This window comes from Vicia villosa, linkage group LG2 (genome assembly GCF_029867415.1).
Source record: "Vicia villosa cultivar HV-30 ecotype Madison, WI linkage group LG2, Vvil1.0, whole genome shotgun sequence".
Lineage (NCBI taxonomy): Eukaryota > Viridiplantae > Streptophyta > Magnoliopsida > Fabales > Fabaceae > Vicia > Vicia villosa.
The window spans coordinates 7,321,881-7,338,629 of record NC_081181.1 but is presented as its reverse complement, the minus strand read 5'-3'; the positions used below and the strand labels follow the sequence as shown (position 1 = coordinate 7,338,629).

Sequence of the window (16,749 nt, the reverse complement as noted above, 5' to 3'; positions counted from 1 at the left end):
ATGCAACTTTCGTGGATCGAGACCAAAAAATATAGTTTTTGCTGTCGTGAAAGGGTGAAACAAGAATGCATGTGGAGTTTTCATTTTGGTAAATTCAAATTCTTATGTCCCATATATGAGCTTTCTTGTTATTATCATCAACTCCTCACAATTACATAAAGGATATTTTGTTATAGCTTGGCCAAAAAGTAGTAGGTCACTCGCATTGTAGCACTTCATTAGGGATCTCCACTTCATTCAGTCAATACCATATCTTTTACAACGACTATGTTCATAATAATATTTCCCCTCAGAGAAAAATTATTTAAGGAAGGTGAGACAATTTTAGCAACAACGATATTTAATTCATAGACCATGATCTTTGTAATAATATTATAAGAAACATTATAAAAGAGAAATTGGTCGAAATTAGTAAAACAAACTTTGTTTATCCACCTTCGAAATTAGACATATATTCTTGAAGTTATACTCGGTAATTTACATGGGGTTGCTCTAGGCTAATCTAGCAAGGTCACATAAATTACTAGCCATATACTTCCATCTATTTTCACCTAAGCAGAAGTAAGACGAAATATATGGAATATAAGTCCAACAAAAGAATAAATGTTTCTAATTTAGAGGTGAAAGTTGGAGACCATATAATCCCTCAAGTCATGCGTTTTAAATATCTTGGGTCTGTAATACATAATGATGGAGTAATAGAATGGGATGTAAATCATCGACTTCAACCTGGGTAGTTGAAATGGAGTAGGACATTGTAACGTCCCGACTTGTTTTATTTATTTTTCGTAATTTAATTATGTGGTATTTGGTGATTACGTGGTATTGTTTTGTGTTTTGGTGCATTTGGAGAATCCTGAGTATGGGTAGTGACATTAAGAGTAGAATTAAGGTGTGGATGGTGTGTGAGTAAAAGTGTAGAATTTGGTAATGTGGGGAGTAAGACTAATTGAATAATATTAGTTAATAATTATTTAATTATTTAATATTAGTTGGATAATAACTTAATTAAATAATTGATGAAATTATTATTATTACTATTATTATTATTTTAATTAGTTAGTATTAGTAATAATAATAATATCTATACCAATATATAAATGGAAAATATAATTTTGGTGTAACCTATTTTCTTTTCTATTTTACCCTCTATTTATTATAAATATTTCAAAAAATAACTAAAGGTGGTAAGTTAAAGTTGACTATATTATTTTTAAATAAAAAGTAACTACTATCTACACTGATAAAATTATAACTTTTTAAATGTATAATTTTTTTTCACAAAATTAAATTAAAAAAATTAAAATCATATTATTTTACACACATTTGTACATTAATAAAAAGCGGATGGACGGGCACGTGAAAGTTTGGAGAAAAGAGAAATGAGAGTTAGGGTAAAGGGGAAGAGAAGATCGCCATTGTTGAGAACTTTTGCAAGAACTCTAAGGTAAGGGTGGGTAGATTATGTCTATGCTTGGTTTGTGTTTTTCTTCTCTCAATATCATGATCATGGTTGCAATTTTGTAATTGTTGGATTAATTGTGTGGATAATGCAATTGTATGTTGTGGATGAAATAGATGTGTTAGAATGTTGTGGTTGATGATTGAATGGTGAATTGCGTAATGTTGTTGTTGAAACTATGTATTTGATGGAATTGTTAATGGTGGATGTTGTGTTGTTGTCTGTGGTTGCGAGTCCGAGTCGGAACTAAGTTATGGGTGTTTTCGGTGAAAAGTATTTGGAGTTGGAAACTTTTAAAAAGTGATTTTTCATGTTAAAACATAAGCTAAATGATTTGTAAGAAAAATGAGGTTTTGGATGACTTAAAAGTGATTTTCTTTTCTGATTTCTTTCTAAGCCGGTGACGATGGACACCAGCATTGTTGTTAATATCCGAAGTACTCTGGTTGGGTGCTGGTGGTGTAGGGAACACAATATCATTTTCATGTTAAAAGAAAACTTAAAGGACATCTGAGTAATGATACCTAATTTGTATCATTACATTAGGAATCTCCACATCATTGAATCAATGTCTTATAAATGAATATTTCGCCTCAGGGAAAAACTAGTTAAGGAAGGTGAGACAACTTTACAAACAATGATCTTCAATTTATTAATCATGATCTTTGAAATATATTATGAGAAACATTTGAAAGAGAAATGGCCGAAATTGATTGACGAACTTTGGTTTTCACCTTCGGAATTAGAAATATATTCTTGTAGTTAAACTATGTAGTTTCATGGGATTGCTCTAGACTAATGTAGCAAGCACACATAAACTACTGGCCATATACTTCCATTTATTTTTGTAGATACCTACTGAAAACCTATAGGACCTAGAAGTTTTCCATGGATCTATAGCAAAGACGATATCTAAAGTCGTCTTAAATTTTTAGAAACTCTGTATTAATTAGATATGGTTCAACCGTGATATAATAAATAGGTAATCTATGTAATTATGGTTTAACCATGACAGATCTATGATGAGATCCTATTAAGTATTTATTCACAAATTTATTTAAAAATTTTGAAACTTTATATTATCATATTCATCTTACACATCCTCAAAGATAGTTTTAAAAATATGCTTAACTTCTATTTGTCTAATATTATCTCTCCCCACTCTGTGTCATCTTCACTAATTTAAGAGTAAGAGTATGAAGCTTGAAACCAAGTGACATCTGCATCACTACTTACAAACAATTTCTTATCAAAGTTATTCAGTATCATTTTGAGTTGAGATTTATTCTCCATCGTCATCACGAAACATAAGGATCTTGTTTTTTCTCCTTGTATTGATAGTTTTAAGGAGATAATATCTACCTTGTATTTACTATCCTCCTTTGATCCATTGAACTTTAGATTTTTGGAACCACATTACTTTTTCTTGCTTCAACACCAAGATAAGCTCATATTGAAGTTCTTTTTCTAATATTTTAGGAAATCGGTTGGATAATCCATATATCTTTTATCTGGTGAAATAAATGCACACGCATATTTATTCACCTTTAACTATCAAACTATTCACCATGACCTGTAAAATAATATTATATGATACATTACATAGAGATATTAGCCATAATTAGTTGACAAACTCTAATTATTCACCTTTGAGGTTTCAACGAATCATTTATCAAGTTGAGTCTCAAATTATTTTTGAGTTGTTTCGATTGATTGTTAATTCTAGTTTATATTAAAATATTAGTGTTTGATAGAAAATTAACACACACTAACATATCAATACACAATATATATATAAAAAACTTTCAAACATGTAATAATCTTAAAGATCAACAATAAACATATGACAGTAAATTGAACAAATAAGGGCACAAGAAAACACTGATATTTTAGCATAAAAGCCCCTCAATATGATAGTAGAAATCACGATTTGTCTAGAACAAAGAAATAGTTCCACTATAATCAAATAAGGGTACAAGAGAGTCTTAAAGTGATTCATAAACTAATGCTAACTACCGCAAATCACAAAACAAACTAACTTACAATAACAATCAAGAAGTTGAAAAAAAATACTCAAATCTACAGCTTCAGTGCAAAGCAGATATCTCTCAGCTTGAATCTTGCCCTCCAAAATTAAGCTTGATTCAACGGTTTACGAATCTGGAATCGTCGATTTAGTAAGAATGGTTGCAGAATAGGATCTCTTCTCTTTTCTCTCTTTTGAAGTCTTCTTTTCTCTCTATCTCTCACAATCCTAAATTTACTTTATCCACTTATATAAGCAATACAAATAAGCTAACATATTAGGTTTTTTTTTTCCACAAAATTCAAATCAAACCCAACATTGTTTTCATAACTAGATTGGCCAATTCATTTATGAATCATCTTATAGTTTGTTCAAACTCATTATCAATTCTTAAGTTGAAGACCAATCAAATCAATCGATTGATTTGTTATAAAAATAAAAAATAAAAAGAGAAATTTAATATATTGAATCAGGCCCGGCCCTGTGGCTGTGCAACCTGAGCAACAGCACAGGGCCTCATAATTTTGGGGCCTCACAATTTTGAGCCAGAGCACATGTTTACTTATTGAAATAGCTGCCCAACCTCAAATATTTTACTTATTGAAATAAGAATAAGGAGAGGGTTTAACATACCACCACTACATTCCTTTTTTGATTTTTTTTTAGTTTTTTGCACGGTGGTAAATTATTTATAATGTTTTATAATTATTTTTACCAATTCAATTTTCTTAATAACTAGCCCCTAGTAATAAAATATACATTTATAAATTGTATATATCAGTATAAGGTTTGCTTAAACTTGTCTGATAAAAGTGTATTAGAGTTCTTAGAAGGATATATCTAAATTTTGATGATATCATAAATATAAAAAATTTAAATTTTAAATTTGTGAATTATTATATTATAAGAATATAACAAGTGAAATGTGGAATCTAGAAAAAATTATTTGAGACGATTTTATGTATTTTTTGTCATCATTTTTAATTAATAAAATTTTATTTTTATATGCCCATATTTTAAACTAACACAGGGCCTCCGGATTGACTGGGCCGGCCCTGTATTGAATACATAATTTTTTTATAAAAAGTTATTTATTTCAAACTCCTAAAGAGTGTCATGCCTTTAGAAAACTTGATACTATTTCCCATAAAATATTGGGCAGACCCTTCACAACTTGTTTAAGAGATTCAAAATTTCGTATCATTTATAAGAATCTATTACTAATGTTTAAATGGTTATTCATATATTAGTCATATATTTCAATAACTTAAACCATGACCCAAATATTTCATGGGTAGGAATTTTTACAAAACTGTTATATATTAGAATTTAGAAATACTTTGGATATTCAATGTGTATAAACAACTTTTTCATTGCATCATCAAAAAAAAAAATTCTTTCATACTACTACTACTCCATATTAGTAATTAGTTATTATCATATATTTGAGCATGCTATAAAATAACTATTAAGCCAAAATGAGCACCTTAAATTGAATAATAAAATGACCAAGCCCGGTTGATCACTATGATAATCAGCAAGCAGGTAATCACTGCAATTTCATCCTACCTCAAAGTCTCCAATGCAATGAAACATATAAAAATATTCCTAAGAAAATCTACTTATGTGCTACCTTAGTGCCAGTTAATTTCTCTTCTCCTCCAACTTCTTTTAAGAACTTAATCAAGAACCTCATAAGCCCCCCTTGGATGATTTCTCTACTGAATCCATAGCCTCAGCTCCAACTCCTATAACAGGAAATGCATCCACACTAAAATCTTTCTCCATGCCTTTATCATCTTCATACTCGCTTCCGACCGAACTGCTCTCCTCTGGTGTTTGAAGAGAATCTGCCTCAGCTTCATCAAATTTCATATCAGCATTCAACATGTCCGTATCGGCTTCAGGAAGTCGCTGTTGAAGTGGCATCGCATCACTAATGACTTGATCCATCTTCAATTTCTCGCGGTAAGACTCCATTTCTGTTTTGTACCTCTCTTTGTCCTTCATGGCTTGTTCTTGATAAACCTTCAATGTCAGTGCAACTTAACATGTTAACATAATAACAAAACAGTGCCTATTTATGTTGTGGAATAAATCATCATTTAAGTCCCTAATAACTAAATTGCAGAGAAAATAGCATTTTAATGGTTTATTCCATGATGTAAGATAAACAAATTCCTTACTGCTTTTTCAGATTCGTTTAACTTGTTCCAGAGTTCACCGATGGTCCTACTGATCTCTCGGTCCTTCCCTTGGTTAAGAGGTTTAAGCCTAGCATGTTGTTCTGCAAAGAAGAAGTTGTATCCACTTCTGTTTGGTTTTGGGTGAGCAGGATCTCTCTTTTTCATTTCTGATTTCTTCCTACGCCGGCGACGATGGACACCAGCGTTGTTGTTAATATCCGAAGCACTCTGGTTGGGTGCTGGCGGTGCTGGCAACACAGCAGCATTTTGTGGAGCTTGATAAAGTACACCCTTGAGTTTCTCCGAACCGATTGTGACAGTAACTAGATAGCCACTTTCGAATTTCCCATCAATGACCCCGACAACATGAGACCCTGCCGAAGATGATGCCATTGCTGAGAAAGCACAAGAGAACAAACTATACTGGTTATTAAGTCATCGATAACACCAGAGAAGTTATAGATGTTGCATTTCTGATGAGTTGTTATACAAAAAACATCCGAAAAATCCGGTCACAGATCAAATCGAATGGTTAATAGGGCTGAGAGAAAAAAGGAAAGACCTTCAGGCAGTCTAGCAGCATTAACATTTAACGGCTGAACGGCAGCTGGTTGAGCTTCAGATGAAGGATGCGAAAACGGTATCTTCGGAGCAGAAACTGGGGTGGATGATGGACTCTGCAAAACATCTGCCATAGAGAAATTAACAATTTACACATTAGAGTAGGCCCAAGTGTTAGTACAAACAGCATTGTGGTTCCAATAAACATTACCAGAAGCTGCATGGGTCCAGTTATGAGCTTTAAAATAATAGATTTGCTCATAATGGTAGAGTAATGAAGTATAGTACTTCCTCAGCACAAAAGAAGCATTTGTAGCCGTTGATGGAAAATTGAAAACTAAAGTTATATCTTTCCATTTTCTCTCTTTAATGATCTGCAAGAAATATTAACCAGATAAGACAACTATATCACTACATAGCGGAAAAACCAAAGTTACGAAGACATCATAAGATTCAAGTATCTTTCCAATCAAGGCAAGATCTTGTGATCAATTACAATTTACAAAAACATGCAAAACCGTATTAATAACAAGTTCTTAAGATACGGTAATGAATATATAATATTGATTCTCAAAATAGACTTTTTTTTTATCAAGCTATGTGTTGACAATATCAGTGTCTACTTGTTCACTCGGTGACGGTGTCCATGTTTCATAGATTATAGGACATAAAAATCCATACCAACGAAAAATCGAAATAATAATCACATCTTACTTTCTCAATCCCTCCACGAGAAGTCACTTCAACAAAGAGGCGGTGTAAATCCAACTCCTTTCCCCCAATAATAGGAACCCTACAATAAAAATCCAAGTTTTCAGTAGTTATTACAAATTTATGCAATTGAAAGGCATTAATAGTGTTTAGCATTTCCAAAAATGCAAAACTAGAAGTCAAGAAAACCATTTAGATCCAAAACATGAACCATTTGAAAGCATTGTAACATTAGAATGTCCTCCCTCTTTATAGAATCATTATCTCATCTTAAACATAATGTCAAAACAAAATAATGCCAATGATTAAATAGAGCATCACCAATTGCATGATGCATCACTTCTCAAAAACATACACAAAAACCAAACACTATAGATACAAGAAATTTGACATGATATGCTTGTATTTTCCACATCTTATAAAAAAGTAAACCAAATCATCTAGTAGTTTATCAATCCAAGGAACTTACATGAACTTGGTGCCCATAGTAGCATGGAGCTTCTCCAAGCTATGCAAAAAGAGCTTAGGATTGTCTACAACCTCTTCATACGTTGCCATAGGAGGAGGATATTGACCACAGCTTGAACCCGTCTCTTTCATAGCTAATGGAGTCTTCATAACACAAGATGTTGATGCCATTCACAACACAATATATTCAGTCTTCAATATTTTTCTACACCACCATTAACAAAACAAGGTAAAACAAACCAAAAAAAACCATAAAAACATGAAGATGAAAAACCATCTAGTTAGTATTTGTAGATTAAAATAAAAAAAGCAAAACATAATAGCTAAGCTAAGCTACCTATCTATACATGCAGACAAAAAAAAAGAAACAGACAAGTTTTTTAAGGATAAGAAGAGAGAAACTGTTTCATCTCCTCTCCTCTTGTTAATCTCATCTACCTTGAAGACAACAAAACAGAAAAAGAAAGAAAGAACAACCAATAAAATCAGCATGCATCAGAAAATCCAGAACTGAAACAACAACCTTGAAACCTCTGATGAAATAACTATCAGTAAGAAGAAGGGCAGTAGTACTAGTATACTATACACTATACAGTATAGTATAGATATTAGATACAAACCCCAAGAAAAAAGGTACATGAAAAAGCTGTAACAACAACATAGCCATGAATTCTCTCAGATTACCGAGGATGTAATACAATGCAACACAACCCAAACACAACACAGCAGCATGAACCCATCAAACCTTTGAAACATTAACAGTAAAAACAGCAAAAAGAAAGACCCTTTTACGCTATTGTAATAAAGACACATTCACACAGACCAAAGCACAAACACTTCAAAGTCACTTTCATTTAACCCAAAACCAAAACACTGTTCAGAACCTATACACTACTATATACCCTATAAATTATAATCTCTGACAAAACTTTACAATATCTTATATATAAAAAATCAAAGTCAAAACTTTATTATATAATCTCTGACACTGTTTCAGGGTAAAAACCATTTGAGGGGTTACCAAAAATTTCACCTTTTTTTTCTTCAAACAACAAATTCATATATTCATATTAAAATTAATGTGTGGTTACATAAAAAAGTACGTGACAACCAACAAAGCTTGATAATCCAGAGAAATCAAAAACGATGGATTTTGTATGTATATACAAAAAGAAGAAAAAAACAAGAAAATAATAAAAATAATAATAATAATTTAATTGAATTGAATAAAATATAATAAATATATATATATGAAAAAGGTTCTTACTGAAAAGTGTAATATGAAAAAGATGAGAAGCGTCGTTTTCATGTAAATGTGATGACCATTATTAATTATAATAATGAAGAATGAAGCTTTTAAGAGAGATGCAAATGAATGAATGTGAATTATGAATTTATGAATTATGAACCCTAGTTAATAATAATAAGTTTATTTATATATATTTGAATTTTTGGATTTTTATGTGATGTTACAGTATTGCCCTTGTTAGCGTGTTAATATATTTGATTTGTAGAGGGTGATTTTGACTTTGTATATTAATTTTTTGGTTACTTATTGTTATTGATTAATGAATGTAATGATTTGTGGAAATGGAAATTTTGTGAAGGAGTGTGAAAGGGACGTTTCGGTTTATTCTTTTGTGGAAAACCGTAACCCTCGGCTTATAATATTTATTTTTTCTTTTGTTTTATTGAATTTACTTTAATGGTTTAAATTTAATATTTACTGATAAAATTACAACACCTAATTTAAACTAGTATGTTTGAGTTTAATTTAATTGTCATGTATTATCATTAAACTATGTTAAACATTTTAATGTATTCATAGTTGTGATAAAGTTATTGATTTGTAAAATATATCATAGATTACAATAATTTAACTCAATTAACACATATTTTTTTTTTAGGATAAGAAAAAAAAAACTAAAAGAAAGATATCAAAGAAAAAAAAGTTGAGGATGGGTGTCTCTCAACTAGCACCCTATATGCATCTTATTGCAAAAATGCATAAGAAGGACTCGCTACCCTAACAACTCCTTAACTCCTTAATAGATGGAAAATGGTGTCAAAGATTAACTTATGTCTCACTAAATAGATAGCGATAGTAGATTCGGAACAGCAAACCAAATATGTGATCCTTTATCTCATATTACTATGAGTCTATAATATAAATTGGCATGGAAAAAATCAAATCTCTGATATGAGGAACTCCATGCTGTATATTTTTCCATGGTAACAAGATTTTATTTCGTTTGATAGTTTTCTTATTAAGAATTTAACTTATTAAGTGTGCTCAGCTGTCTTTTGGTTGCAGCAAATCTTTGGTACAATGTATTTTATGGGGTCAACTTGCTTTACAGTTTTACGATTATTATAAGAAATCATAAGGAAGATGGTAATGTAATTGTTCTACTACATAATTAGAGATGTCAATTTGCATCTGTTAATAGAGATTCCTATGAGGATTATCTGTTTGGAGCACTGAAATTGAGGAATTTTTTCTCGTGGGGATGGGGATTGAAGGAAAAATTTCCCCGATGACACTTTGGGAAGGAGGTTGGGAAAGTATCCTCGGTCCCGTGAATTCTCCGACTCCGAACATATTATTTAACTTTTATATTTTATATATTATATAATGCATAATTATATAAGTTTACATAAAAATATTAATGTATTAGAAAATGATGAGTCATTAGTGAGTCATTTTATTTTTATGTTTTATTGTATAATGTATTGTTTCACTATCCAAGTATCCAACCCTAGAAAAGTGCACCCAATACATAAAATGTACGCACCCGTCTCTTTTTTTTTTTTCTTTTCTCAATTATCTTTTTCTCTTCCATTCATCATCTCCTCTATTCTCATCATTATCACAACAACCACTCTCCTTTGTTCATTATGCCTATGGTAATTATTCTTCAAATTCACTTTACTTCCATTAGTAACATGTTTTTCATTCAATTAATAAATTAGTAGTTATGGATTTGCCGCACTCACACATAACAAACCACTTGCGCTGGACGACAGCAGTACCATAGTGTTAAATTAGTGGAAGCATGGTAGCAACAAATTCTATTAATATTTATTATTTTTTTATAAAAAATAAAATAAAATTACCAGCAACAAGTGCTTTTGCTTTTTTTTTTTGGTTAATGATGCAAGATGTATTTTTTTTTCAAAATAAAGATGCAAAATATATGTGTTTTTTTAAAAAGGAAAAAAAATGAAATACTCATAGTTTTGATCGAAAAGTATAAATTTTTTCTTAAGATTCCATATCTGTGGATCTCCGTGGGGATCTGTGGGGATGGCGATGGAGGAAAATATTCCTCCGTGGCGGAGATTGGGGATGGGGAATAAATTTTGTGGCGCAACGGGGAGGGGGAAGCATCTTCTGAATATTCCCTGCCTCGTTGACATCCATATACATAATGCAAGGATAAATGAGGCTCAATGTATTGTTGTTTGCTCTTTGTAATATTTACTAAATTTATAATTTTTCGATACAAAAACTTAGCATTCAACTATTGCAGGAGGTTTCCCATTGAATGTATTCAACGCATGAAATGACACTAAGTTAACTATAAATGATGTTATCATTGTTGAGATTAATAAGTTAAAAGAAAGGTAGTTAAGTTGTACTACTGCATGGTCCTACTCGTGTATTTAGTGTTGAAATCGAATTCGTGTATTTACCTTGATGCATTTTTTCTTTGCTAAACATGACAGTCTTAAAGGTGAATTGCCTTTGTTATCTTTTTCAAGCCTTCAAGTTGAAACAACCCAATATAACACCCTGAAAATCTAGATTAATTATTTAATTAATTTAACGTGAATATGTAAGTCTTTATGAAGTATTTTATGTTTTGAAGATGATATATGATGTTTTGGTGATTTATGCGATCTTCATGTGTGTTATGAGGATTATTGAGAATTAGGAGTATTTTAGAATAATTAGAATATTTAGTTGGGATTATTTTAATTAGTAAAATAGAATAATATTGGTGTAAGAGATGATAAGGGCAAGATAATCAATTCAAGGGGGCTTAGTGATGGCAAAAAGAGGAAAGTTACATTAGGGGTAAAAAGAGAAAAAGAAAGAGATGTATTCATTCGATCGTGAAATCGCATTTGGAGAGAGGCTGAGAAAAGAACATAGCTAGGGCACAGAGGAAGAGGAATTGTAGAACACGAAGAGGTATTAGAATCAAGCTCTAATCTAAGGTAATGGGAGTTTATCGTTGTTATTATAATTGATTTAGGGTTTAGATAATTATAGGTTTTATTTGGGGTTTTTGTTGTATTGATGAACCTATGATGAAATTGTGATAAGCATGGTGATCTTTTACTTGTAATTCCCTCGAGTTAATGACCTTGTTTGTACATGATAATGTATTGATGTTGATTATGATGAAGATTGATGAAATTGGTGAAAATCATTATTTGAATACATGGATGGATGAATCCTTGATGAATTTATGATGTTAGGACCTCTAAATAGGTGTTATAGGCTGTTATAAATTTTATATATTCATAGGATTTCGAATTTTGAAACTGGGACTTTTTACAGAATCGAATTCGGAGGTACGGAAGGTCTCCAACTGTGAAAAATCGCACTTTTCTAGTTTGATGTGCTGTAAGACGCCGGGAGAATGAGAATTCGCCGAGGAATGGTGCGAAACAAAAATAAGTTTAGTTACTGACTTGATTCTCCAGGCGAACCATCCCATTCGTCGGGCAAATATATTCAGAAGCATATTTTTTTTGCAAAGGCTATAACTTGAGTTGCTGGACTCCGTTTGATGCGTCGTTTGAAGCGTTGGAAAGCTAATGCAAAGAAATATACCTCGATAGAATAAAATGATTCATAGTATGTAGTTTCTAGTGCTTTTATTATGACTAGGTGATGAGACTATATAGTGGTAAGATAGTAAGTACGCTATTTGCTATGAATTGACATAACCATGTCATGATATAACTTGATGTGTGTTTTCTTTATGATGGTATGATGTTATTATGGTGATGATGTTGTGTGTTTTCCTTATGACGAGATGATGAGACCATGTGGTGATATACCAATAGGTTATGCTTTCTATTATGAATTGAGTTAACCATGTCTTGTCGTGACTTGACGTATGTTCTATGATGAATTGATGTTGTTGCAATGATGATGTGTGTATTATGAAGTATTTGATGATGTATGATGAATGATGAAGTCTTTTGACTAGCAGTGGTTGTATTTATGTATTATTGTGCATCATGCATTCATAGCATATGTCTGGATGAATAGTCCAGTGATGTTTTGTAGGATAATGATCTAATGAAGTTTGTAGGACAATACGGTCTTGTGATGGCCTCAATCCCATAGTGTGGATTGAGTTTAATTTTATGAAGTTCTCTGGTTCCAAACATGAACCGATCCTATTATTTTGCGTGTGATGTGCATAATTTATGAAAGCATGAAGTATCAAATTGTGTTACAAAATGATTAGTGCATGTTTGGTATGTTTGTTCTGGGTTTTCATTGCGGTGAAAATGACATGTGACGCCCTTTTAATTTTATGCATGTTTATACTCTGAGAATGTTTAACTGTATATTTGGGGTTAGAAAAGGGGTGTTACATGTTTCTTCGAGTTACGCCGGTAACGGGTGTTGGTAGAGCTTTGAAGTCGCGTAAGTTGACGCCGCATTTTATTGGTCCGTATGTGATTTCCGAGAGAGTGGCTGAGATGGCATATCGGATTGCATTACCACCACTGCTTGATAATCTTCATGATATGTTCCATATGTCTCAATTAAGGAGATACATTGTGGATCCATCGCATGTTGTTCAATTAGATGGTGTTCAAGTAAGGGATAACTTGACGGTTGATACGTCACCTATGTGAATTGAGGATCGTGAAGTTAAGAGACTCTGTGGTAAGCAAATCGCTTTGGTAAAAGTGATTTGGGGAGGACCGGCTGATGGCAATGTGATGTGGGAACTCGAGAGTAAGACGAAGGAATCGTATCTAGAGTTGTTCACTTGAGGTAATTTTCGAGAACGAAAATCTTTTAAGTGGAGGAGAGTTGTAACATCCCGATTTTTCTATTTTATTTATTTAAATAGATATTTTATTATTAGTATAATTATTTAATTATTATTGGGAGTGATAATTATTTAATTATGTGTTAATGTGATAATTGAGTTAGTTAGGATTATTAGTAGAATAATGAGATAACAGTTATTGGGCCTAACTATTAGAAATATAAGTAGTAAAGGGGTAAGTGTGACTAAGCCCATTAGATTAAAGAAAGATAGTAAGGGAATTAGGTTAGTTCTCTCATAACTTTCATTTTGAGAAGAGAAGAGAAGAGAAAGAGGAGAAAGAGAGAAAGTGAAGGAAACCTAGAAGAAGCAGAAGATTTAACTTAAGGTAAGGAGGAGAATCCTCATTATTATGGGTATATATGTATGCAATGGGTAGTTGTTGATCTCTTCAATTTCTCATAGTTTCAAATGTTAGGGTTTGTGTAGAATCCATGAAATTTGGGATTAAATCATGTTTTATGTTATTATAATGTTAACCCGTGAGTAAAAACATGATTAGGAATCAATTATATGTGATTAATTGTTGTTTGGTTGAGTTTTGGTTGGTTAAAATCGTGTTTTGAGTGTGCTGTCAAAAAATCTACTTTTTTTCCAAAATACACAGAGCGCGCGTCGCGCGGTACAGAGCTTGTGTAGCGCGTAAACTTCTGATTGAGCGCGTGTAGCGCGGAACTGGATGCGTAGCGTGACCAGCTATGTAATTTTGTGATTTTGATTCTTTGACTTGAGATCCTGTATGCTTATGATTTAAGATGGATTTCCATATATTTTAATAATTTATTCAATGATGTTTGGATAGGTTTTGAATCGAAATTGAATATGTACATGATAGTTGGATTTGATATGTGTGTAAGATGTATTTGGTGAATGGTGTGAATTTATTTACAACTATTCTATGGTGCATCATGCATACATGCATTCATGCATATCATGACTAACCCATTTCAAGGAACTAAGGGATTTTAACCATATATTGTTTTGTAGGTCATCTGAATATGGAGATCAAAGTCCGTAAACCTTTCTTCCTCAGTTTCAAGAAAGTACCTACGCCATAAATGAAGGTAATTTCTCTTCCTACCACATGGGGTGTGGCCCACTACACTGAATGGACAAAAATTCCCTTAGGTGCGTCTCAATATGCCTTTCCAGACACACTCAAAATTAACCAAATGCATGTGTTTCTGAAAATCACCCATTTTTTTTCAAAATTGTATCTGGATATGCATGTTCGTACGTGTTCTAGGGTGCATTCAGACATGCATATTTGAAAATCCTCTTTAGTTCAATTTTAGCTATTTAAACGTGTTTATTTTCGATATGCATATTCGAAAACCCCCTGAATGCATTTGAGGCAGAAACATTGTCCTAACTTTGTAATTTTTTTAAGGCAATTTATAGTTTAAGTAATTTTAAGTGAATTAATAGTGTCATGATTTGATTCAAACATTAATAATCACACACATTAAAAAAACAAACTCATACATTGATTAAATAAGTTTAATAAATAATAGAAAAATTGTTCAGAAAGTACGAAAAATAATACAGTTACGTCTCAAAATACAAAAAGTATAAACTACTGGGTATCCTAACCCATTGGTTCTTCCTCTACCATTTGTAAGCCAAGGAATTTCGTGCCTCGACCATCATGGCATGTACGATGGCCATTGCACCGTGCCTCAACATGTATAAACTCTAAACCTCTTCTCCCAATCTCCACAATATAGGGACAGATCGACAACTCATCAATGGCATGGTCATCCTTGGACTGCTCATTCTCCAGGATCTCTTGATAAGATGGCCTAAGGTGGATCTCCAATAGCGTCTGGTGTCATAATAGGATGTGACACCCTGTAAAATCAAGTGATGTAGTCGTCCATATAAGACTAATGATGTGTAACTAGCACCCTTCGACAGTCCTTTGGTATCAGATCTCTCAAAATCTTGAAAGATGGCATCAAGATCCCTACGGACAAGGGTGTTAGAAGCAGACACTTATGGGTGTCTCGGAATAAGTTCCAGATACCCAAACTGGTGCATCACTCGCTCGGGCATATACGTGTACATATCACCTGCCCTACAAGCTAGCCAACCAGATTATAAGGGAGTGAGGTCGAATGGATGTGTCTGCTGATGCTTGTCGTATGGGGTGAAGTATGTGTCATTTGCTAAATGATGATCAATATAAACCGGAAGGGCCTGACCGCATTATTGCCTTTGTGCGAGAAATATAGGAAAGCATGTTGCAAATAGTTAGTATAGTCATCCCACGTTTGTAGTCGGCAATGCGATAAAAATGAGAAAAAATCCATGCCTGAAAATGGTTCTGATCAAATATATTAGTAACAAGTATAACAAAAGATTTATGAAAATAATAGTAATAGTAAATCACCGATAAGTTAATGAAGTGGCATTGTCTTCCTGTAAGATGCATTGTCTTCCAAAGACAAGTCTCGCTCAACTTCGAGTGCAGGTAGACCAAATATAAGACCCCTCAATTGTACTCGTGAATCACCGATAAGTTAATAAAGTGATTTAGGTAGACCACATCGATGTAAGTGGCACTTTTGTCAACAAAAATGTACGTGTCAGCCAAGTACATGAGGTAACACCTCAAATCACACTATCGATGATAGTCAACCTACAAATCATCACTATTGGCATCCTCGGCCAACTCCAAGTTATCTCCATAAAGCTTCGCTGTGGAGGAAAATATGGCATGAGCACCTCTGGTTTCATTTACCTTCTCCAAGGCCTTAGCTAGGTCAACTCCAAAATACATAATCATTATCTCGTGGGCCTCAACACGAGTGATCATGGAGTGGTCTAGTAATCTTCTTTTGATGGGAAGAAGTATGAGGCAAGCAACGTCATCCAGGGTTATGGTCATTTCGCATATGGGGAAATGGAAAGATGACGCCTTTGGATGTCATCTCTCAACAAAATCGCATGCCATGGCTTATAGTTGTGTACCTAGTGGAACACAGACTGGTAAGCCTAAACTAGCAGATGACATCCTGGAACCAATTATCTTCAGGATGTGGAAGATCTAAAATCCTTCTCTTGTGGTTCCATAATTTCAAACATTTACACTTCTGTAAAAAAAATCAACATCAATCATGAGTCAATTCGTATACAACAAATAAAAGAAAAAATTAAACAAATATACATATCCAACTCATACATGCACAGCAGGATGGTCTCCATAGTAAATTAGTAAGGAGGTGTTATAGGGCTATCTTGGAT

The 16,749-nt window shown here is 32.8% G+C and overlaps 1 protein-coding gene across 4 annotated transcripts; it reads right to left on the bottom strand.

Moving 5' to 3' along the window:
• Positions 1 to 4,950: 4,950 nt before the first annotated feature.
• LOC131645810 (high mobility group B protein 15-like) lies at positions 4,951 to 8,539 on the bottom strand. 4 transcript variants are annotated; one of them, XM_058916020.1, is made up of 7 exons: positions 8,448 to 8,539; positions 7,416 to 7,619; positions 6,950 to 7,028; positions 6,447 to 6,609; positions 6,237 to 6,362; positions 5,675 to 6,069; positions 4,951 to 5,516 (listed from the first exon to the last, which is right to left on the bottom strand). In XM_058916020.1, exons 2-7 carry the CDS (start codon positions 7,583 to 7,585, stop codon positions 5,181 to 5,183), a joined length of 1,269 nt encoding a protein of 422 aa, XP_058772003.1. In that variant the 5' UTR covers positions 7,586 to 7,619; positions 8,448 to 8,539; the 3' UTR covers positions 4,951 to 5,180. The 4 variants fall into 4 exon arrangements, with proteins under 4 accessions (XP_058772003.1, XP_058771999.1, XP_058772000.1 ...); XM_058916016.1 differs by lacking the exon at positions 8,448 to 8,539 and adding an exon at positions 7,938 to 8,423; XM_058916017.1 differs by lacking the exon at positions 8,448 to 8,539 and adding an exon at positions 8,035 to 8,423.
• Positions 8,540 to 16,749: the final 8,210 nt, after the last annotated feature.

What these genes read in the sequence shown, in the direction of transcription:
- LOC131645810 (XM_058916020.1), bottom strand. Translation starts at nt 7,585, where the DNA reads ATGGCATCAACATCTTGTGTTATGAAGACTCCATTAGCTATGAAAGAG. An exon ending in CTCGTGGAGGGATTGAGAAA is followed by an intron (nt 6,610 to 6,949) that starts GTAAGATGTGAT and finishes TATTTCTTGCAG; the next exon opens with ATCATTAAAGAGAGAAAATG. An exon ending in TAAACGAATCTGAAAAAGCA is followed by an intron (nt 5,517 to 5,674) that starts GTAAGGAATTTG and finishes CTGACATTGAAG; the next exon opens with GTTTATCAAGAACAAGCCAT.